Below are 23,486 nucleotides of genomic sequence, written 5' to 3'. Positions count from 1 at the left end.
TAAAAATTATATATATGTGTATTAAATAATAAATTGATAAATATTATATGTATGCATATATATTATATCAATATTGAGATATTTATATATTATATTAAATTCAAAATATATAAATATTTTACATATATATTTATATAATATAAATAGATATCTTAGGATAGGTTTTAATAGATTTTGATAATATTCATATAGTATTTATTTTCTATTAAGTAAAGTAATTATCCAAAAAAATAATTCATCTGGATCAACTCAGGTTGATATCCATCGGGTTTGGAATTGAAATAGGGTTTGGAAATATCATCTTTAAAGGTCTATTTGAAAGTGTGGTAAGAATTGTTTTTTAAAATATTTTTTATTTGGAAATGTATCAAAATAATATCTTTTTATTTTTTAAAAAATTTATTTATAAAATCAACATATTAAAATGATCTAAAAAAATAATTTAAAATTAAAAAACTTTAAAATCTTTTAAAAATATAGTTTGATGAAATGACAAAAAAAAAATCTAAATTAGAAGAAATAATCTTGAAAAGGAAAAGAGAGCGAAAAAACTCTTAAAATTCTAGACCCTTCCTCTTCCAAAAACTAGAACCCAAATCACAACCGTCCATCAATGGAAACACGCACAAGCTTCTCTCCTATAAATACCCAAACCCGTTTTAACGAATCAGCATCTTCTTCGCGTGTCCAGAGCCTTCTACACACAGAGATACAGGCAGCTCTGTAAAAGTAAACGCCAAGAGCTCTTGATCGTTCGTGGGTTTTCGTTATTTGGGTGTTTGATTGTTTGATTTGGAGAGAGAAGAGAGAAGATGTTTGGGAGAGCACCAAAGAAGAGTGATAACACAAGGTACTATGAGATACTAGGGGTGTCAAAGAATGCTAGTCAAGATGATTTGAAGAAGGCTTATAGGAAAGCTGCCATCAAGAATCACCCTGATAAAGGTGGTGATCCTGAGAAGGTATCATAATCTTTTCTCTTCCTGTTATTTTCAACAACCCATGTGGTTTTTTTTTCTCATCATTTTTTCTTGCATTTTTAGTCTCGATGGATGAATTGTTGAGAATAAATAAAATTAATCTTTATTGAGTGAAATATTTGTTGGTTTAGAGGGTTTTTTTTATCAAAATGATTTGGGATTATTAGGAATTTGCTCGTCTTTTTTAGATGAATTAGGAGTGATGATGGAGTGTACTGAAAATTATTGCAGTTTAAAGAGCTGGCTCAGGCGTATGAGGTTCTGAGTGATCCTGAAAAGCGCGAAATTTATGATCAGTATGGGGAAGAGGCACTAAAGGAAGGGATGGGCGGTGGCGGTGCTGGCCATAACCCTTTCGATATTTTTGAGTCTTTCTTCGGTGGGAATCCTTTCGGTGGTAAGATTAGTCTAATCTCCGTTCATATCTGTCTGTTATGGTGTTGTTTATAGTCATCATGTTTGAACTTAGTGTTTGTTGGTAGAGGTTTGATCATGTCTGTCTGGTGATTAGGTGGTGGTAGCCGAGGAAGGAGGCAGAGACGGGGAGAGGATGTGGTTCATCCATTGAAGGTGTCATTGGAGGATTTGTACCTTGGCACGTCAAAGAAGCTTTCCTTAACCCGGAATGTGATTTGTTCTAAGTGCAATGGGTGAGTATTTCACTGTTGTGTGTGTCTATGCATTATATTTGGAATGTTGTTGACATGGGATAGAAAAATGTCAAAATCGCATAATCTTGGATTTCTCCAATAAATGTTTTCAAGACACATTTTAATTGATTTATAATGCATGATGATCATGGAATTTATATAATGCATGGTGATTAACAGAAAAGGATCGAAATCTGGAGAGTCGATGAAGTGTACTGGCTGCCAGGGAAGTGGCATGAAAGTCTCAATAAGGCAACTTGGCCCTTCAATGATTCAACAGATGCAGCATCCTTGCAATGAATGCAAGGGAACGGGTGAGACCATTAGTGATAAGGATCGTTGCCCACAGTGCAAGGGGGAGAAGATTGTGCCGGAGAAGAAGGTTTTGGAAGTTATAGTGGAGAAGGGCATGCAGAATGGACAGAAAATTACCTTCCCTGGTGAAGCTGATGAAGCGGTGTGTGTAGATCCTTGTTAATTTTGATTGTGCTGCTGTTTTGAGCATCACTGACTGGACTTTTGATGTTTTGCAGCCGGATACAGTCACTGGTGATATTGTCTTCGTCCTTCAGCAGAAGGAACATCCAAAATTCAAGAGAAAGGGGGATGATCTTTTTGTGGAACACACTCTGCCTCTCACTGAGGCTCTCTGTGGCTTCCAATTTGTATTGACACACCTTGATGGCAGGCAGCTTCTTATCAAATCTAACCCTGGTGAAGCTGTCAAACCTGGTAAATGACGTGGATGTATAAACTATAATTCAAGTCAATTTTCTGCATGATGTCATTGTGTAACTGATATTCGCTCATGCAACATGCAGATTCATTCAAGGCAATCAACGATGAGGGTATGCCGATGTACCAAAGGCCATTCATGAAAGGGAAGTTGTATATCCACTTCACTGTGGATTTCCCTGATTCTCTGACTCCTGATCAGGTTAAAGCAATAGAGACCATTCTGCCGAGGCCATCAAGCCAGTTGACAGATATGGAGCTGGACGAGTGTGAGGAGACTACACTGCACGATGTTAACATTGAAGAGGAAATGAGGAGGAAGCAGCAGGCTCGTGAGGAAGCTTATGATGAGGATGAGGAAATGCCTCATGGCGGTCAGAGAGTCCAATGCGCCCAGCAGTGAGGGAACTGAACTGAATAGTGTAGGAATGGAAACCAAAGGGCTTGCAGTAACTTTGTTTTGGAATAGGCACGGAGGACATTATCTATCCTTTTGAACTTGTGAAACATCTGATGATTTCGAAAAATGTTTCAGGATCGGCCTTCCTTTTGGCACTATATGTTACTCTTGACAGTGAAATATAAATGTCAAGTGTTTTGTCGTCTCGTATTGGCAAAATTGCATTTGCTTTCAATATATTCATTTCCTGCAAGTTCTTACCGCATCCACAATGCATTTAGGGCACCAAAAATTGGAGTGCTGTTTCAGAACTTGCTTGCTATCTTGAATCTGAATCGGCTTCTGGTAAGTTGAATTTGAATATGAGGTCAGGACACTTTGCTGCGTATGAAACAGCAGTTGCCAAGACAGAATGTCACTAAAGAAAGCAATATATAGAGTTCCTGAGGAATCTAATAGCGTTTAGGAGAGTTGTTTGATGTCCATCCTATAGAATCTAACTCGTACACACAGGTTGTGTAAATTTAAATAGAGAAATTATAATTATTTTTTATTTCTATAAAATATATAAAAAAAGGAGAGTTGTTTGATGTCCATCCTATAGAATCTAACTCGTACACACAGGTTGTGTAAATTTAAATAGAGAAATTATAAATATTTTTTATTTCTATAAAATATATAAAAAAAAATTATAGATGAAATAGAATAATATTTTTAAAATTAAATATATATAAAATAATTAAAAAATAAAACTGATATCAATTTACACTAGCTAACCACTTATTATTATTATATCAATCAAGATACCAATTTACCCCGAACACTACATGAAAATGAAAATTATAAAAAAATCAAAATAAAAGTACAATAAGCCTCTAAAGAGAAGGATATAAATTGGAAAAAAAAATGTGGTTAAAAGGAACAAACAGTGTACAGGAAGACAATGAGTTTGGATTTCAACAAATGAAAGAATTTCATTCAAGAGAAGTGTGGGAGTGCAGACACTAATTACATGTGTTTTCTGCTTTCTTCTGGAGATACCTAAATATCTGGGGAATAGAGAATTTTGGCTTATCCCCAGATTTTATACACAATCTTGCTACAGCTAGAAGATTTTTAAGCTCTCTAGAGTCATAATTGTTTCCTAGATCCGGGTCAATCATCTTCTGAATCGAACTGCGATAACGGGACTCTTGGATCCACTGGATTAAATCCGTGATTCCGTTCTCTGATGATTGACCAGTTATCAGCTCCAGGATTAGCACACCAAGCTGAAAAGTTAAGTTTCCAAATGTGTGATCCATGCAATCTGCGGTTTGAGACAAGAATAAGTCACAAGCAATTCTAAGAAAGTATCTGAATTCCTTGCAGGGATGATGACTGAAAACAACCTTCTGAATTCGAGGAATGAGGCACTGTTACATTAGCTCCAACGGAATTAATAAGGCCGACATCGGAGATCTGTCAAGGATGTCAAGAGAAACGGGATGATCCTTTACTGCATAATGTCCCTCTCAAGTTTGACACAACAAACACTACTTAAACATAAGAAAATTGAACTATTTGTGACCATATACTAGCAATGTAAAGGAAGGAAAGATAAACACACCTTTGCGATGTAGTTTTCATCTAGCATTATGTTACTTGCGCTGATGGAAACATGATATACTGGTGGGTTACTGAAGAGAAGCAAGTATTCCTGCAGAATCAAATATCCATGAGTATGATGCTATCAACTGGGGCGAGCCTGCGGGCACACGCTATGCTAAAAGCTAAGAACATTTCAATATCATGATTCATGACTTACCAAAGCAGCTGCTACACCAATGGCTATTTGTAACCTTGTTTTCCAATTCAAGGGAGTTTTAAGAGGATCTGCCACGAGCCAATCACTTGTTAAGAATTGAAGTTTGGAACCATGCATCAGATAGAAATTCTTCCCTGAGGATTACCATTGAGATGTTCCTTCAAGCTTCCCATTTCTATGTTGTCATACACTAGCAACCTGCAAAATGTGATAAAACATAAGTGAAAAATCAGAGCAGTCTTTGCTCCATTGCGGAGTTATCCATGAAAACAGATATGCTTTGGAAGGAACATAAATGAATCAATTTGAGCTGGCAATCTCACAACATTTTGGGGAAAACGTCATTTTGTTAAATTAACAGACCATGTCAGTTCTTTTTGTAGCTTTAGATTCACATTTGAGCATGATAACAAGGTACATTGTCCCAAAATTACAATTTGAAGTTTAGATTCAATCAATTTAATTCAAACAACTCTGGAACACAAGTAGTCAATATGAACTCAAGGTTACATCGTTACGTGAAGCACCAGTGAGATGCTCTTCAAACTTATGTTAGGTAAGATTAAAACCTATGACTGCCCATCTCTTTACCCCCTGAACCAGGAAATAGTTTGCTACTGAGTATACGTCCCCCCAGAATCGATCACACATGCACTGATGCACAGACACATACTCAAACTCACCGTATGCACTTTTCTGCAAATCCTCACAATAAGCTTAGACTCTAAATCTTTGTGCTTTACAGAAAGTAGAAGCAGTATCCACTATAAAACAATTCAAAAGGCAGCCATCAAACCTCTTATGTCCTGTGGAAAAGCCTTTAAGTGCAAGAAGGTGGCGATGATGCAACTGCCCCAAAAGTTGAACTTCTTTTAAAAAATTGTCCTTTCCTTGATTCAAGTCTTTTACTTCCTTTACCAACGCAACCTCACCATCTTGAAATCTAGCCCTGTAGGCAGCCCCATGAGAATTGCTATATATTATACGATGAAAACCATCCGTCGCCCTCTTTATATCTTTGTATGAGAAGCGCCTCACTGACGATTCTGGACCTGAAACAGAAACACATCGAAGAGACACAGAAAACCTTAATCAAACCAATACAAGATTTCGTGCACAATCAATTTTAATGCCATTCAATCTAGTGTTACTAAACCATTCAGCAGAATCGATAGTACTAGAGAGAAACTTGACTGTCTCATTGAGAAAGTTTCTTAAATTTCCATTTTTCTTTCATTCCAAGCTTAATTCCTACCACTAAAACTCCAATGCAAGGAGTATAGAAAAGTTGAGCACTGCCCCATTAAACATTCTGCATAATTGAGTCGAGGGTTTCAACAGATTATCATTTCCAAGCATAAAATTCATCAAAATCCAGGAACTAATCGAATCACAAGAAAGTTTTGGTCAAACCATAATCACATGATCACAGTCATTGAGAAAGAACTCAAAAGACATGAGAATTGTTTTCCACATACAAAGATTGTTACAAGAAAAGAAGAGGGAAGAAATCAAGAAGTCAAAGAAAGGAAAGTAGTAGTACTAGAACGAGATCGGTGATGCCAAGCCAGAAGGTAAGGCCTCATCTTGCGGATTAGGCGATCCATAATATCTTATCTTATCAACCCTGATATCTCTACAATTATTGTACTGCTCAATTTTATTAATTTTCCATTTCTTGTTCTTGAAAAGTAATAATACAAGGATTAATAACGGTTAAGATTCTTTGCTTTTCTTTATGATCACTACAACCTGGTTCTCTAGCCAACCAGGCTGCCTGTTAAGTCGGTTTTCCGACAAGTGTAATATATTATATATGGATAATTTAATTTGAAGATATTTATTTATTATTTAATCTTGCAATTGATTTTTCCTATGTGAATTGCGATACTCACTACAATAATAATTATATGTGGATCCCATGCGTAAGAGGAAGATGCCAATCACAAAGAATGATTTTTTCCCTTACAATTAAAAAAAAAAAAAAAACCACCAGTGAAATACTGTGGCTTATGAGGTAAAGAGCTGTAAATTCGTACAACGTTTTTTTTGGGTTTTTTTCATTCAATCATTGAATTTTTTTAAAAAACTTATTTTATGTTTATAGAATTTGAGGTTAATAATTTGTTTTGAATTGTTTTTTAATCAAGATGAGGGACCAGAAATTAAAAAAAAAAAAGCAATGGCAGGCCTTTAGTTTTTTTTTAAAAAAAAAAAATAGTGTCAACTATAGTTCTTTTATTGTTTTTTTTTGTCTTCAATAATCAATTTTTTTCAATTTTAATTGGATTTTTTAATATTGTGTTGATTAAAATTTGGGGTTGATTTATTGTGATATACTTTTTAAATAGTTATCTCAATCTCAAAAAATTATTCCACAATTGTCTTAGTGATCAATTTTATGAAAAATAATTTGATTTTATTGTCCGAGAAAAATTAAAAGAGAGAAGATCAAAATTGTATCAAAAAAAATTAAAGTTCTTTTTTTAAAAAAAAAAATGTGTTAGTGCCTTTTCCATAATTTTTTCCTTTGGTTTTTGTCAAAATCATTTTGGGTTCTTTAGCTTGAAAAATAAATGAATTGATCCAAAACTTTATTTTTCCTACATTCCCTAAGTTTGAAAGAGAGAGAGAGAGAGAGAGAGAAAGTCAAAAACAACAAAGAAAAAAGAAAATTGATGAATAGCCAATTTTCAACAACGAAACTTATTATTCTTGGTATCAACGAGTTCCATTTAAGCTTTTTTTTCTCTTTATCTTACTGAAAAAAATAGATTAGCATTCATGAGGTTTTTTTTATTTAGGTTGCTTTTTTCATTTTTAAACCAATTAAATGTTAATTTAAGACCATAAACAAGTTTATTGAGATCCCTAAAGTGTTTCTTGGATGTTTTCAACTTGAAAATGGGTTTACCCCTTGAAGTTGATTGCCATACTTTCGAGCCACCATTTTTTAAAAAGGAATAGACATGTTGTCATCCGCCCTCGTAAAAGGAAAAAAAAATATAAACAAGCAACCCAGGTGCACGGGTCTACTCCAAGCCCACATGCCTAGTTTTTTGTTCCTTTGATTTTTAAATTTTTTTTTAAATTTCATTTTTTTAAAATTGGATAATTATTGATTTTTCTTACTGATTTTTTTTAAAAATTTCATCCTTCAAGATTTTTGTTGATTTTGAATTGGGCTATGTAATTTGTTTTGATTTTTTTTCTGTAAGTTTATCACGATCTAAATAAATGCTTCAACATTTAGTTGGTGCTTAATTCTACAAGCATATATTTTTTAATCATATATTTAAACAAAAATAGCTTTAGAAAGAACAAAGTTACTAAACCTAATGGTGTCTATGACCCAAATCACATGATTTGGTTAACTTGGCTTGATTGGAAACCGGGTTTCATAATTTGTTTTGGTTCATTTTCTATGGAGTTATCATATTCTCAAACAAACGACTTGATATTGGGTTGATAATTGATTTTGCGAGCATTTATTTTTGTTATCATAGAATTCAATAAAAAAATTGTTGAACTCAATGGATTCTATGACCTGGGTCGCGAGTTTGACAAGTTAACTTGAATTGATTAAGAATCAATTTGATTTGCTTTACTTTCTATGGGGTTATTGCAATCTCAAACAAATATCTTGACATTGAATTGGTGTTCGATTTTATGAGCTACTATTTTTATCATATAATTAAAAAAAATAATTTTTTAAAATGTTAAACCCGGTAGAGGTTATAGCCTAGGTTGTGAGTTAGCGGGTTAGGCCACTAAATCCGAATCGATTCAAAATATCATCATTTTAATATCTTAGAAAAAATGGTGTGACTTTGATATTTTTATTTAAAGCCATAACATGTTTTTGCTGATTGTCCGAGTTATTATTAAACCCGTCAAAGTAATTGTGTCAAATCAGGGTAATTCTCAAACTATTTAATTTGAAATTTGAGCCGAGTAAAGAGTTAAATTAAAAAGTTTCAAAATCAGCTCACTAATTATTAAAAAGTTTTTGTGATGAAAAATATTCTAGTAGTAATGTGAACTACTTATCTTATAAAGACTTCAAAGTTATAAATGATTTAACAAGGTAAGAAGTAAAATAATTTTAAGATTACGAGGTAAGAATGAAAATAATTTTAAGATTATAAGGATTAATTTAGTCCTACGCAATCTATTACAGAGCAAAGACTCATTAGAGGGTGAAGATAGTATTAGTTTTTGTTGGTGTCATTTTTTTTTTAATTAATTTTTTTATGTTTTTTTATTTGTTTTGATGTATAAAAAATAATTTTTTTAAAATATATATATATATATATATATATATATATATATATATATATAATTTTAAAGTATTTAAAAAGGAACATTTTAAAAAGTAATGAGTTTGTTGGGTTTCTCTGCAAAAATGTTAGGGTTGTTGGAAAAAATTCATCAATCTCAGTATCGTCTTCGTCCAGATGCATCTTAAGCATTACAAGTGCAACAAATCAACACTCGTTAACTGTTTCTTACCTCATAAATTCATGTGGGTTCTCTCCTAAATCTGCTCTTATTGTTTCCAAGAATGTCTGTTTTGAAACCCTGACTCGGTTCTTTCCTTGCTCAAAAATCATGGTTTCTCACAAACCCAAATCTTAAATATTGTCAAATCACATGCTAAACTCCTTATCTGCAATCCTGAGGATGCCCTCTTTCCCAAATTGGATTTCTTCAACTCCATAGGACTTTCTTGCTCTGATATTGCAAAACACCCTTTGCTTTTGGTCAGAGGCTTAAAAAACCACATTATCCCAACTTTTAGTTTCTTGAAAGGTTTAGTTAAATCTGATGAGAAGACTGTTGTAGCTATCAATCGCTACCCTTTTGTTCGTACTCTCTATTGCGAAAGGGATATGGCAAGTAGGGCCAACCTTTGGCGTGAGAATGGAGTGTTAGAATCGAATATCGTTAAATTGGTTTATTACTGTCCTAGGGTGTTCTCAATGAATTTGATAAAGTCAAAAACCTTGTAGAGGAAGCGAGGGATATGGGGTTTGAACCTTCTAAGCGTATATTTGTTGCTGGAATGAGTTCACTCATGTCAATGAGCAAATCGACATGGGAAAAAAAGGTTGATGCTTATAAAAGTTGGGACTTGTCTGAGGCAGATATTCTTACTGCATTAGAAAAGATTCATGGAAACATCTTAGGATAAAATTACGGCTGTAATGGATCTTTTTGTTAACAAGTTGGATTGGGAGTCTTCAGTGCTTATGGCATTTAGCTTGGAGAAGAGACTCATTTCCTGGGCTACGGTTTTGGAATTTCTAGTATTGAAAGGTTTGGTTAAGAAAAATTGCAGAAGCGCTACATTTTTTGTGTGTCCTGAAACAACATTCTTGAGGAGGTTTGTGCATCATTTCGATGAAGCTTCTGAACTATTGAAGCTGTATCCCATTTTGAATCGTTTTTGTTTTGCACATTGTATTGGTTGATTTTATTGCGTACTTTTTCAGGAAATCACTCTGTTCTTTCTGCTTAACCGTGTTTGAGTACTGTGTATAACCTTGGGGTTATAAGCATCTGTAGCATATCTTTCTTCATCGCATCTTGAACCTTGGAATTAGATAATGTTTATGTTTGACCATCTGCCAAAGTAAGATGCCTGCACTTGCTTTGTTTTGTATGTAAATTATGCATCTATTAGTCTTCGGATACAAAAGAATGTTCGACAGATCTGTAGTTGAAATTGTGTCTGTCATCACGAATTCTAATATATTTTCCGTCGTACATCCTTGGTTTCATTAGTAGCCTCTCTCTGTTTCTGTTTCATTGGTTATCTATATAACACTGGTATTCTAACTGACCAGCAAAGAGCAGAACCTTGGCCTCACAAGCTACTTCAGAGATTTAATGCCAAAGTTGAGCATCTGGTGCAGTGGAGCAATTTAAATTAGCTGGTGAAATTTGTAGGGAATGCATTAAATAGTTCCTAAGATTGTTGTTCCTCTTTACTCTAATGATTTGGTTTCTACAAAACATAAAACATGCATATAATTCAACAAGGAAAAAAAAAATCAAAATACATTATTTTTTTGATAGAAAATACACTCAATGTAACTCCAGGAAAAATTACTGTATTTTGATTTACATTAAAAAAAAAGGATGAATAAATAGATAAATAAATAAAAATTAATGGAGCAGAAATTATTATCCAGGAAGGTTAATGTTGGACAATGATGAAATTGAATAAGTTAAACTTTGAGGTCAAATTGTTTTAAAACAAAATAAGGAAGTTCTTAAATGAAAAAGAAAGGAAAAACTTGTAAATATTTAAACAAGTAGAGAGTGGGAAATTAGTCATATAGCCGGCCATGTTAGGGCTTGAGAGGGAGAAGAAATTGAGCAAAAATTTATCAAGATTCATCAACTCACAAAAGAGATAGAACTAGTGATTAAAGTATACAAGGGTTTAAACAAGAAAATCTAAAAAAGAAAACAAGAAATTTTTTCTTAAAGGGGCATATTGAGAGGAAAATAAAGGGGAAAGAAGAAAGAAATTTTTATGGTGATTTTAAGCTTTTTATTTTTTATTTCTTTGAGTTAGAAGGTAACAAATCCTTTCCTCTTAATTAAATAGATGTATTTAGTGTATTAAAATTTCATTTAATTGTGTTAGTGTATAATTATGGTATGAGTTATGAGGTTGATTGGGTTAATCTATGAAATTGTGATGAATTAATGTTTAAATAAATGAAATAATAGTGGGTAAATTTCAATATGTAAAAATTGAAGAAAAATTATCAATTCCCTTTCTTGAGAGGGGGTTTCGGTCTAGAAAAAAAAATAAAAATATTGAATCAATAATTGATGATAACATTATTTGGATGAGTTTTATAAGGGTGGTAGATTAGTAAAAAAACAATCAATGAAGAAGACATACCTATATTAAGCACCCATAGCTAGCCAAAAAAGTATAAAATATGCATATAATGGAAATGTGTTTATTTGATTTGAATTATGATTTAGCAATCCATAATATTAGGTGTGAGATGATTTGATATTGTTGATTGATAATTAAATGAGTTATGTACTAGTGTTGTTGATGAAGTAATTATATTAATGATGAGTTGATATTGTTGATTGATATTAAATGAGCCATGTGCTAGTGTTATTGACTAACTAATTAAATTAATGACAAGTTGACATTGTTGATATAGAATTAATTGATATTGTTGATTTAGTAATTTAATTGGTAACAAAATAAACCTGCAAGAGTGGGTGAGGCTACATGAACCACTCAGCAGACAGGTTCAGCTAGCAGGACACAAACACCAGGTAAGTGTTTAACACCTTGAATTTTTTTAAAACCTTAGATATTTAAATTATCTCCACGATCAATAAAATTTTATACGCCATGATGATAAATTTTCCCATGATAATTTTTTTTGTGAATAGGCGACTGGTGGACCAGTTATCCTAGTTTGGAATTGGTGCCTGCGAATGGGTGACTGATGGACTAGTTATCCTGGTTTGGAACTGGTGTCTTGTGAATGGGCGATTAGTGATCTAGTTATCCTGGTTTGGAACTAGCTCCCTATGGCGTGGACAATTTTAGATTTTGAATTATTGATTTGTGACTAGTACTCGAGAGATAAGGTGTAAATTTAAAAATTTCTTTGTGAGTAACTAATATATATAAATGCAAATTTTAATTGCTCTAATTGACCATGATTATCTTTTAAATCTTCATGCAGGTTCATCTCAATATCGCGCGTCCTAGTAGCATCAGAGATTACCCCTATTACTAGTAGATCTTTTGGTCATGTAAAAAAAATAAAATAAAAAATAATATTTTTTGTATATTTTGAAGATTATTTTGTTGTGTATATATGAACTTAAATTGACTAGCTTATTTAACTTGTATTCTATTGTGTAATTATTTTCCAAGCATAATGGTGATATATTTAAGCACTTAGTTAATATCATTTGTTTAATAATAATACTTAAAAGATTAAATATGATTAAAGGGGGATATTAAATGTATAAACTGTGATTATGTGTATAATTGTTAAGATAATTGTTTTTCTTTAATTTAGTTAACACAATTATTCCTTGAATTGATTTGTCAGAGAAGAGAATGTGAAATATTGTTGATTGTGAAATGTTAGAGTAAAATAAAAATATTGAATTGTGAAAATGGTTTATTAGGGACCAGTGTTGATATTATCAATAACTTGGGATGGACTAAATTAGGGAAAACCCTAGAGAAATTTTTGTAAGAAAAAAAAATTCATGAATTTAGATAAATTGTTAAAAATTTTAGGGTTATTACATTTGAAGAGGTAAACTAAGGTAATGATCAATCATTTAATTTTAAAACAATTTATTGCCTGCTTTTTAGTGCTAGCATTGTGATTGCAATATTATTTCTCAGGATTACTTAATCTCTTATTCTATGTAGCACAATCAATAATAAACAGCGAATCAAAATTTACAAGATTTTTGTCGAGTTTTAAAAAAATTAAAAGTTTTCTTCATTCTCAAAACCATCTCAGAATTTACACACACACACACACACAAAAACACAACTTTCTATTTTAAAATACAGATTTTTATTTCAATTAAAGTGTTAACAAACACCAAGTTTTTTCATTCACACCTTAACAAAATTTTCACCATGTAGGATTCTCATCATCACCTCTTTCATGGACATTCATCATCCGTGAGAGCTCAAGGCAAATCTCTTAAATTTCCACGTTTGTGAAGATTGTTTGAGAATTGCATCATATTAATTTCCCAGCCAACATGAAAGATGCTCTAAAGTTATGTTATCTTTAGTCTTTTTACCTTTTCTTTTCTTTATTATACACACAATGAATCTTTATTGTAACAATACAAGGCCTATGCTACAATGGCCAGTAGGGATTATGAAAACCAAAGTCAGCCTGAAAGCAATATCAAGCACTTAATGCAATTTAATTCCTTTCAATGCCTTGGATTTGAAAATGCTAAAAACTTTGGTACACAATATAAAAGAATAACCAAGTGATTTTCAAAGCAAAAATATTTGGCCCAAGTATTGTGTAGGCTTAATGTTTTTGTTACACTTAATGTTTTTGTTTTTACAGTCCTTATTGGGCTTCGTAGCGTATGCCTCATATCATTTGTATCATTTTGCTTGTTCTTTCTTTTAAAGAATACTACATTTGTGGCATGCATTTCGCCGTGTGCTAGGTAAACAAAAATTAATGTAAAACATACAGAAACAATAAATAAATTGAAAAAAAAATAATAACAAAAAAAAAGTAAAAAAAACATAATCTAAGCCTCCTGGATTATAAAACAACTCAATGTTAAAGAGAGAAATTAAAAACAAAAAACTTAGTTGAATTGGGTTATTATCCCACCAATAACGCCATGCACCGTCCCAACAAGAAGAAGACGTTGCGAGAATTCCAATAGCATGGTTGAAATAATTTTTTATCTATCAGGAGACGCCGTATGCACTGTTCAAAGACTTCAAGTGCCTCCCACATGTTAGCGTGTGTGTTGCATGTGCCAACCATTTTTTGTTTTTTAATTATATTTATATTCATTGAAATACTAAATTTTCCTTAGTCAACTTGATTATAACTAAAAACCAAGTTGAAAATACAAAAAATCCCCTGGATGCCACTTTTTAATTTTTTTTAAGGATAATTAAGTCATTTTACTATGCTTTAAAAATGAGAAAATTTCAATGTTTCCTCGTTCAATCTAATAATGATCAATGAACCTTGTGAAAAGATCATATTACCCCCAATATCTAGTTCAATGATTTTTTATGGGAAGGAAAAATCATCTTTAAATTGTTCAAGGCTATGTTTGTTTCCCGGAATTAATTTTCCGGGAAATCACTTTCCAAACTTTCATGTGTTTGTTTGCTATTAGAAAAGTCGGTCAACGGAAAATACTTTCCAGTCAAAGGAAAACTTGGCTTGGTTTTCAGGAAAGTGTTTTCCTAGAAAATTTGGGCGGAAAACACTTTTTAAAAGTTATGAAAAATTTAGAAATGTCATATTATTTGCTGATTATATCAAATTTTGTCCTCAAACTTTTGATTGCTATATATATTTTGTTTTGAATATTTATTTTTCAATTTTATTTTTTAAAATTTAATTTTTTTATTAATTTTGGTCCTCATTTTTATAATTTTTATTTGCTTTTCCCTTATCATTTTTTTATTGAAATTTTTTATCTATCAAATTTGATTCTTATTTTTTTTATTGTTACTTATTTTATTTGAAATAATTTATGAAATGTTAATTATTATTATTTTAATTTCTTCATCTTTCATTTTTTTTTATTTTTTAGATTTGATCTCTATTATTTTGATTATTATTTATTTTATTTGAGATAATTTATGAAATTTGTTGCGATATCACGGTCACACAAATTAATTACCCTAGCTTCAAACACAACACACAAGATAGTATAGAGCAAGCAAGGGGTCGATCCCACGAGGAAGTTCAAGTCAGATTTTTATGCTAGATAATATGCAATTTGGGGGGGTTTGGACGTTATCTAGGCTAAAGCAAAAGAAAACAGAAAACTATCAAACGAAATTTAATAAAATCAGAAAATTATCAAGAGAAGAAACCTTGGTCACAAGCACACATCCACCTACAGAAATCAGAACTGATCATGGAAACGAAACATCAATTTATATTCTGAATATTTATCTCTTCTTAACATTGGTTAGTTAACGGATCCGCCGTATAACTAACCTTAACCATCAAACAACCACAGTGTCCGCACTAGTAATTTAATTTAATGGCAGCCTTAAGAACTAGATAAGTTGATTAACCAAGAAAACATAATTGTCTGCAGTCTATGTTTGATTTGATTGAATGTTCTCCCTAAGATTAATAACGTAGATCTGCCACAATTATTAAACTCAGTTGCTTCACAAGTTCATATACCACAACTCCGGTTTTGATATCAAACTTAGCAATAGATTGTCTACAATAATAACTTAGAGTCCGCTCTAGCAATTAAAATAAACAATCATAGGAAAAATAAGCATAGGAGAACAAACATATTCATCATATAAACTGAAAAAAAAAGGTAAAATAAATCTCACAGTTCTTGAAATCCGAAGGTTTCCGTGTCCTTGCAACCAAGAAAAAATGTTTAGCCTTGCATGTTTGTTGAACAACTAATCAAAAAAAAGAAAGAATGCATAATTTAGGGTTTCTTAGAGGAAGGGAGCGTTTTTCTCTTCTTGGCTGGCTGCCCCCCTTCTCTTCTCTCATTCTTTTTATATCTTAGGAAACCCTAGGTCTCTATTTTACAAAATAATCCTCCATTAAGTAGACTGTTTACATTTAAGTACTTCAATAACTATTTTCCTAAAAAATGAGAAATAGCCTTGCATGAAATCTTCAAGCTTTGACTTAGAGGAGCTAAATTACTGAAATAAAAACTTGGATATCGGTTTAGATGCTTCGGAACGTAATTTGGACTCGTTCCTTCACGAAACCTGTTTGCTGGCAGAATTCAAATGTCATCTTTGAAAACTCATATCTCCCTCATATGACATCGGTTTTGGCTGAAATTTGGAGCGTTTATATACCTTTGAGTTATAAATCCAAAACAATTGAGTTTGCATCAATTGGACTTCTGTAGCTCCAGATATTCAAGTTGGAATGGCCGAAGGTCAACACTGGCAGATTGCGAGATTTGACTTTGAAGGCTGTGATTTTCATGCTCTTTCTTATTTTATTTTATTGCCTTAGATGTCCAGAAAGGTATGGATGTTAGCTTTTTAATGCCACTGGAATCACTTTATTTCAACCTCTAGAACTTACGCTCTGCACAAAACATCGACTGAAGGTCAAATCTGCCAATTATCTCCAATTTACTCCTTTTTGCATCTTTCATCCAAAAGTGCCTTCAAAACATAAAACAAAGAATATCAAGGCATTTTATATATAAAACATAGGCAAAACACTAGTTAAATATGGGTGAAACTATTGAATAATATGGTTGCATCAAAATTATATTTTTTTTCAATTTCATTCTCATTCAACTTTTTAATTTGTAAGATTTGTTCCTCATTATTTTAATAAACTTGAGAAAAATAAAACATTAATAAGTTATTTTCCAGCTCATTTTCCATGACATAACCAAACACTGGAAAGTGTTTTCCAACTTATTTTCCATTACACTACCAAACATTAGAAAATAATTCACTTTCTCGGAATTCATTTTCCCAGAATTCACTTTCCAAAAGGAACTACTTTCCAGCAAACAAACGGGACCCAAGTTAACTCTGATCCCTCTCATGTTGACCAATGTTTTTCCAAGGTGAATTAGCCTTTGTTAATAGTGTGTAACTAGATAGGTGGTATGCACTATGTCGTTGACTAACCTAATTTTTTTTCAATGTAAAAAAAAATGTCAAGGCAATGTAAACATTCTTAAAAAAAGAAAAAAAATATGAGACTCTAGTTATTGACTCAATTGAGTTTAATAAGCTTGGATAATTCAATAACATGAATAAAAAAAATGCAATGATGGTAAATAAAGTGAAAAAAAAATATTAAAAATGGTAAAAAAAAACCATACCCAAACACATCCAAGCTAACACGTTAAATATATGAATTGGTCGCGACACCGAGGTTACTCCGCTGAAAGTAAATTGAATAGAATCATTAAGCTCAATTATCAAATTATCCAATGATAAAGGGTGAAGTTGGAAAAAAAGTATTTTTTAAAAAGCAACATAAAAAAATATTTGAATCAAACTAGGTTAACCAGCTAGTTCTTAATCAAGGGTATAAGATTGGGAAAACCCTTTAGAAAGGAAACCGAGAAATAAAAGCACGAGATCATTTTTCAATCAATCAAATGTTAAAAGATAAAATCGAAATAACAAGTAAATTTTAAAAAAAATCAAATGTTCAAGGATCTTATCTAATAACAAATACAAAATCAAATGAGAATGTGATAACCTCACAGAAAGTAAAATGAAAATAACTTGAAGCTCAATTTCTAGTAAATAAAATATTAAAGGACAAAATTAAAGAAAAAAATATAATATAAAAAAGGTTGAAAGAACTCGAACCTAATCCACCCGGCTAACACTCAAAACCTTTAACCTAGTTGTTATACCGTGGTAATCCCTTCAAAAATAAATTGAATAAAACCAAGAAACTTAATCTAACAACCTAATATTGAAAAGGGTGAGATAACCTAAGTCATTTTCAAAATCAGTGAAAATCCAATATAAAGCAAATTAAAAAAACAATAGAGCCCAATCTCCAATTAAATAAATATTGAATGATGAAACTAAAAAGACATGAGCTTAAAAAAAAGAAAAAAAAACAACTCAAACGAATCTCCAAAACCTAGGTGAATTTTTTAAATCTGTAACCTGTGAAATCCTAGACTTGGATTTAATTAAGAAGTTCAATCCCCAATAAATTTAATGTTCAAAGATGAAACCATAATAGAAATATCAATTCAAAAAAACTTGTCTAAGAAAAAAAATAGCAATCAAACATGAAGATCAATTTTGATAGGAAAAAAATAAGGAGTATGAAATCATAAAAACATCTCAATTTTAAAAATAAAATAAAATAAATAGTAATAAAAAAATGATGATCAAATTTGATATAGAAAAAAATTAAATGAGGATGAAATTGAAATTTTTTTTTTGATAAACTGCTTGAAATAAAATAAGTAGTAATAAAAATAACATAGACCAGATCTAAAGGAGAAAACAATTGAAGGGTTGCCTTTAAATATTGAAGTGCCATGCGCAAAAATTAAATAGAAAGAAAAAAGGGAAAAAAGAAAATTTCATTGGCGTCAAATCGAAGGCTCATTAGCCACATGCACCACCTGATTGTAGAGGGGCTATTATGACGATTCCAATGCTGCCATAAAAGATGGTATTTGGTGACTAAACGACCTCGAATGTGCCACTTGAAGGGCATGTAGGTGTTGTTACCCATTTTTGGGTTCCCACAAAAATAATGAGAAAATACAAAAAAATATCAAAAAAATATTTAGAAGAAATCCAAAAAATAATAGGAGCGAGAAAAGGATGCTGGAATGCCGAAAAAATGTCAAAATTGGTTGAGGAGATTCAAAAAATATAAAAGGTTGAAATTTAACAGTGAGAGCCCTGTTGATAAGGAAAATTCAATTTGAGGAAGAAAAGTCCAAAATCAGATGTTTATGGACTCAATTAAATTTTATTCAAGGTTTAATTGAATTTATGGAGGGTTTGATTGCAAGAAAATTGATTTTTTAAGTCAATTTAGGCTTTTATTGGAAGAAATTAAACTTCTAGAGTCCAATTATAATTTTAAAAAGTTGATTTGGTCAAATCAAGGGCTTAATTGCATAATTATTGAAGTTTGATGGCCAATTAGGGACTTAATTGAAACAATTTGAAACCAGGGACCAAACCAGAAAAGGCGCTAACATCAAGGGATCCAATTACAACTCATCCGGGGGGCTTGATTACAAAATTATCAAAACAGCCAAGGACCGAATCGAAAATATTCATTTTGAAATCTTGAAACGGCGTCGTTTCCTTAAAGAGCACTATTCACTGTCTCCTTCAAACAAAGCCGTTTTTAGGAGTAAAACAGGGATACGTTTTGCAGCAAATTGCTCCAATTATGGGGCACATTTTATGGCTGCTATCCCGCTGTCTCCAGATTACAAGGCGACCATTACCACCGCAGGGCTTTCCCTGGCTTATAAAAGCCAAAGAAAGACAGTGAAGAAGGAGGGGAGAAGGACAGGGGAAATAAAAGGAAAACAGAGGGAGGGAAAAGGATTTAAAGTTACACAGAAAGCAAAAAAAACAGAGGGGGGCAGAAACACTGGGGGGCAACGAGACAACGAGGGGAGAAAACAGAAAAGGCAACGAGAAAAAGAAATAAAAACCAGAGAGGAGTGTAAAGAAGAGAGAGGCAGAGGGAGGGAGCTGGAAGAGAGAAAGCAAAGAGATGGCGAAACCAACAGAGGAGAACGAGACAGCAAAGTCAGAAAACGCGACACCGACAGAAGAGTTGAGCCACCATCTGCTCTTTTCTCTTCCAGAACGAAGGAAATACCAGAGGAAGCCACCATCACCACCGGCTTCACTTTCTTCAGAACCAGGGAACCAGCAGAGGAGGCCAGCATCACCATAGGATTTTCCTTCTCCAGAATCACGAACCCTGCAGAGCAGCATAACCATCAGCCTCCTTTCTCCAAAACCAGTCTCCAGAACGAAGGAAACAACAGAGGAAGCCACCATCACCATCCGCTTCACTTTCTTCAGAATCACGAAGCCAGCGGAGTAGGTTAGCACAACCATCATCTTCCTTTCTCCAAAACCAGGTCTGTTTCTCTTCCATTCTCCGACTCTGCAAAAAAAGATGCATGTTACTGTGCGAAGGTAATTTAATTACCTTCACACAGTCCATGCACGCATGAAGAAATTCACGCGTGCTTTAGGTTGTTTATCCGGGTCACTAGTTTGGTCCAGTGACCCAACCAGGCCTGCGGGGTCCAGCCCCGCCCCACGGGCCGGGCTGGGCCCAGCAAAAAAAATCAAATCTATGATTTTTCCAAAATATTTTACTGTATTTTGATCAATATCGGTTTGTATTTTTATACTGTAAAGATACAAATCCGGTATTAAAATACCAGGTTTTCGTCAAAATAAAAAAATATTTTTTTTGTTTTCATGCATACGGCCAAGTCTCTCAAAAATATATATAAAAAATTCATATTGTATTTTCATATAACAAAGAAAATTTCAAAAATGTGTATTAGCATGCATTTTGGCTTTAATAACCAGTTTATTAAAGTCACGAGAACTAGGCCAGTATTTCAAAATTTTCAAAAAAATTATTTTGTTTAATATCTGGGGTCACGACCTTATACGTAAGACGTATTCTGGATATTAAATTCTTTGGTTTGTCGTCAGAATTATCCGATAAGATAAGGATCTCCTTACCGAGGATGACTTTTCTTAAACCATAGACGGGCCAACAACTAGAAAACCTGACAAGACCTTATATTTTATCAGACAATAAAACAATGCAGCTTACCTTATGTAGGGCGTATTTGGGGTGCTAATACCTTCTCTTTACGCAACCAGTCCCCGTACCCGATCTCTAAGACCAGTTAGGGTTCCTAGTGACCAAAATACTAGGTGGCGACTCTCGTTCCATTTTTCCACTAATAAAAGACAAGAATCCCTTGTCTCCCGCATTTGCCACATAAGATTAGATTTTGAGGATGGATGTTTTCGCCGCGCGCCGTACACGTGCGACAGTAAGGTTGCCCACACGTACAAATCAATTTGTCCCCAATAAATTTGATAATGTCTAATGGACCTTTTGAAAAATACAATTTTACCCCCCAACAACAAGCTTTGTTAATTTTTTTAGAAGGATAAAAATTTTATTTCACTGTTCTAATTTATAGTGTTTTGTGTCCCAGGTCACAATGATTTACAATGGCTTATTTTTTTAAAATTTGTTTTTAATATGTAGGAGGTAATTTGAATTTTCCTTTTCTTTTTTCTAGCTGGGTGGCAACGTTTATGAATCACATCCCAAACATATAAGATATTGTTTTGATTTTTTCTAGGTGCTAATAAAATCTCTAAGATTTTATAAATTATAAAGTTATAAGACCGTATAGAATAAATGATAATAGATCATGAAGTTTAATATCTAATAAACTAAATATTAAAATATAAAATAAGAGAAACAATTTTTTTTAAAGCAAAAGCAAAAAAATAATATTTGAAATGAATAGTTTACTGTTAATTTTACTAGCTCCTTTCCATTTCGGTTCCTACTAGATAGGTTGCCTGTATGTTGTTCCGAGCTACTTCTGAAAACGTGCGCTGCTTTTAATTGTGAGACAATTGAAAGAAGAAAAAAAGTGTTTTCTAAGCATGTAATCAAGAGCTAGTAGCATTAAAAGGTATATGATTTGGCTTTCAAGCAACAAATAAATAACATACAAAAACCTTTCTCAAACTGTCTCGAATTTCATATAAGAATCAAATTGTAAAATGTAAAGAGACATCAATCTAACATAAGCATTGTTTGAGCAACTCAAAACAAAATGTGGCATAATGAACAAAAAGAATATGGAAGCCCAATTTTTAGGTGAGAAATGAACTCTCAGCAACTGTTAGCAAGTAAAAACTAACAAATTCTTGTCGTCTCTATATTATTGCAAAGACTTGAGTAACTTAGTTAAATGGGTGCAAAAATATTTTATATATCCTTTTATATGTCTGGATCAAATGTATAAAATGAATATGGTACATATCTCAAATACTCACCTTGAAAGGTAAATTTTTCCTTCAAGAGAAAGCAACTTAAGAGTACCAAAAACCTTTAAACTTTCTTACGCAAACATTGACCAAATAGTTTCCTCCACCAAATTATATATATAGCAAAAGAACTCCTCAATGTAAATCGAAAACAATTATGCGTGCATCTAATTAAGCAACTCAATAACCATCGTGTAAAGTGATGAAAAACAAATATCAATAATAAACAAAAATGAAATTGAGAAAACCAAGAGAAAAATGAAAATCAAGATATCTAACATCGCAACATGGGTAATTTACTTGGTTATGTTTAATGAATTTCTCTATCGAAATAAATTTGTAATAGAAAAACACATAAATTTTTTAATAGAAACTAACACACACATAAAATTTATTGAACAATAATTATAAAAACAACAATACAAGGTTGCACATAACACATAAAATTTATTGAACAATAATTAAAAAAAAAAACAATGCAAGGCTATATATACATATGGAAAATCTTATAAAAAAATCAATATTAAAAATAAATAAATTTAATCTACATAAAATTAAGAAAAAATCACAGATGAATCATACATACCTCTCTAAAAATTAAACACATCTAATATCATTTAAAAATAATCACAATCTAATTAAAACATAAACCAAAAATTTATTTGAAAAAATATGCACAAATAATGTGTTATTTTTTAAAAAAACTATATATAAAAAAAGAATCAGGCCCAATGCCTACCCTTATTTTTTATTTTTAAGTTTAATGGGGTAGACAACGCGTCATCCATCCTAAATAGTTAAAAAAATGACGTGTCCCCTGTGTCAGCAGACGACACGTTGTTTGGGAACTCAGAATTCGGTTATTGTAGTAGCCGGAAAAACAAGGTCCTTTATTTTTTCACCTAAAATCCCATTTTCAACTCTTTTTTTACTCAAAATACCTAGAAAACACCATAGAAACCTTGTTAAATCAATATATGGCCACCAAAAAGCCACAAACTGCCCCAAAACCTGAAATTCACTTGAAACAAAAATTCCTCCCTAGCTCAGATATGTTGTTTTATGTGTTTTCAAGGTAAAAAAACACCTAAACGTAATCACTCTCATCAAATGAAACTTTTTAACATTAAAATCAACCATTTTGGTGGTCATAATCTTCCTGAACGACCATTTTCTCTCTTTAGACCGGAATTCAACGACTCCCTCCCTCTCCTCCCAATAGAAAAAGCTAAAAAAAGAAAAATAAAGTTAGGTGTCAAAATATATTGTCATAAGATTCAAGAGACTAATCATCTAATATCTAAAAAATATAAAGAATTAAAACAAATATTTCAATAAAACTTTCAACTTGCCTTCATGTTACCTAGGATTTTTACTTCGAACGCTTAGCTTACAATTCAATCCTCCTTTCTAAAAGAAAAATAATATGTAATTAAAGGCTATTTGGGCTAAAGAGCTAGAGTGTACAAAATAAAAATTTAAGGAACAAAATAAAAGTTATCAAAAGAAACACTACTCGGAGCTACATAAATTGTGAGAGAGTACACAATATTTTTTGCTACTTAAACTTTTAGTTTTTGTCGTAATT

General features: G+C 32.1%; 2 protein-coding genes and 1 long non-coding RNA gene across 4 annotated transcripts; 2 read left to right on the top strand and 1 right to left on the bottom strand.

Annotated features, from left to right (window-relative positions):
- The first annotated feature begins 635 nt into the window (after window positions 1-635).
- LOC7491125 (dnaJ protein homolog) lies at window positions 636-2,971 on the top strand. Its single transcript, XM_002313469.4, has 6 exons — window positions 636-962; window positions 1,212-1,377; window positions 1,492-1,630; window positions 1,811-2,087; window positions 2,164-2,362; window positions 2,452-2,971. Exons 1-6 carry the CDS (start codon window positions 813-815, stop codon window positions 2,766-2,768), a joined length of 1,248 nt encoding a protein of 415 aa, XP_002313505.1. The 5' UTR covers window positions 636-812; the 3' UTR covers window positions 2,769-2,971.
- A 725-nt stretch (window positions 2,972-3,696) lies between these two features.
- On the bottom strand, window positions 3,697-6,357 carry LOC7489331 (probable receptor-like protein kinase At1g49730). Of its 2 annotated transcripts, XM_024608422.2 has the most exons (8): window positions 6,116-6,357; window positions 5,828-5,884; window positions 5,369-5,624; window positions 4,718-4,770; window positions 4,573-4,640; window positions 4,375-4,464; window positions 4,157-4,226; window positions 3,697-4,074 (listed from the first exon to the last, which is right to left on the bottom strand). In XM_024608422.2, exons 1-8 carry the CDS (start codon window positions 6,177-6,179, stop codon window positions 3,770-3,772), a joined length of 963 nt encoding a protein of 320 aa, XP_024464190.1. In that variant the 5' UTR covers window positions 6,180-6,357; the 3' UTR covers window positions 3,697-3,769. The 2 variants fall into 2 exon arrangements, with proteins under 2 accessions (XP_024464190.1, XP_024464191.1); XM_024608423.2 differs by lacking the exon at window positions 5,828-5,884.
- A 2,589-nt stretch (window positions 6,358-8,946) lies between these two features.
- Window positions 8,947-10,300, top strand: LOC112328656 (uncharacterized). Its single transcript, XR_002983742.2, has 2 exons — window positions 8,947-9,384; window positions 9,461-10,300. It is a non-coding gene; the product is annotated as an uncharacterized LOC112328656 (long non-coding RNA).
- Window positions 10,301-23,486: the final 13,186 nt, after the last annotated feature.

The sequence above is a fragment of the Populus trichocarpa genome, chromosome 9 (genome assembly GCF_000002775.5).
Source record: "Populus trichocarpa isolate Nisqually-1 chromosome 9, P.trichocarpa_v4.1, whole genome shotgun sequence".
In the NCBI taxonomy this organism is placed as follows: Eukaryota; Viridiplantae; Streptophyta; class Magnoliopsida; order Malpighiales; family Salicaceae; genus Populus; species Populus trichocarpa.
Note: the sequence above shows the minus strand (reverse complement) of the source record. Positions and strands in the feature narration are given on the sequence as shown.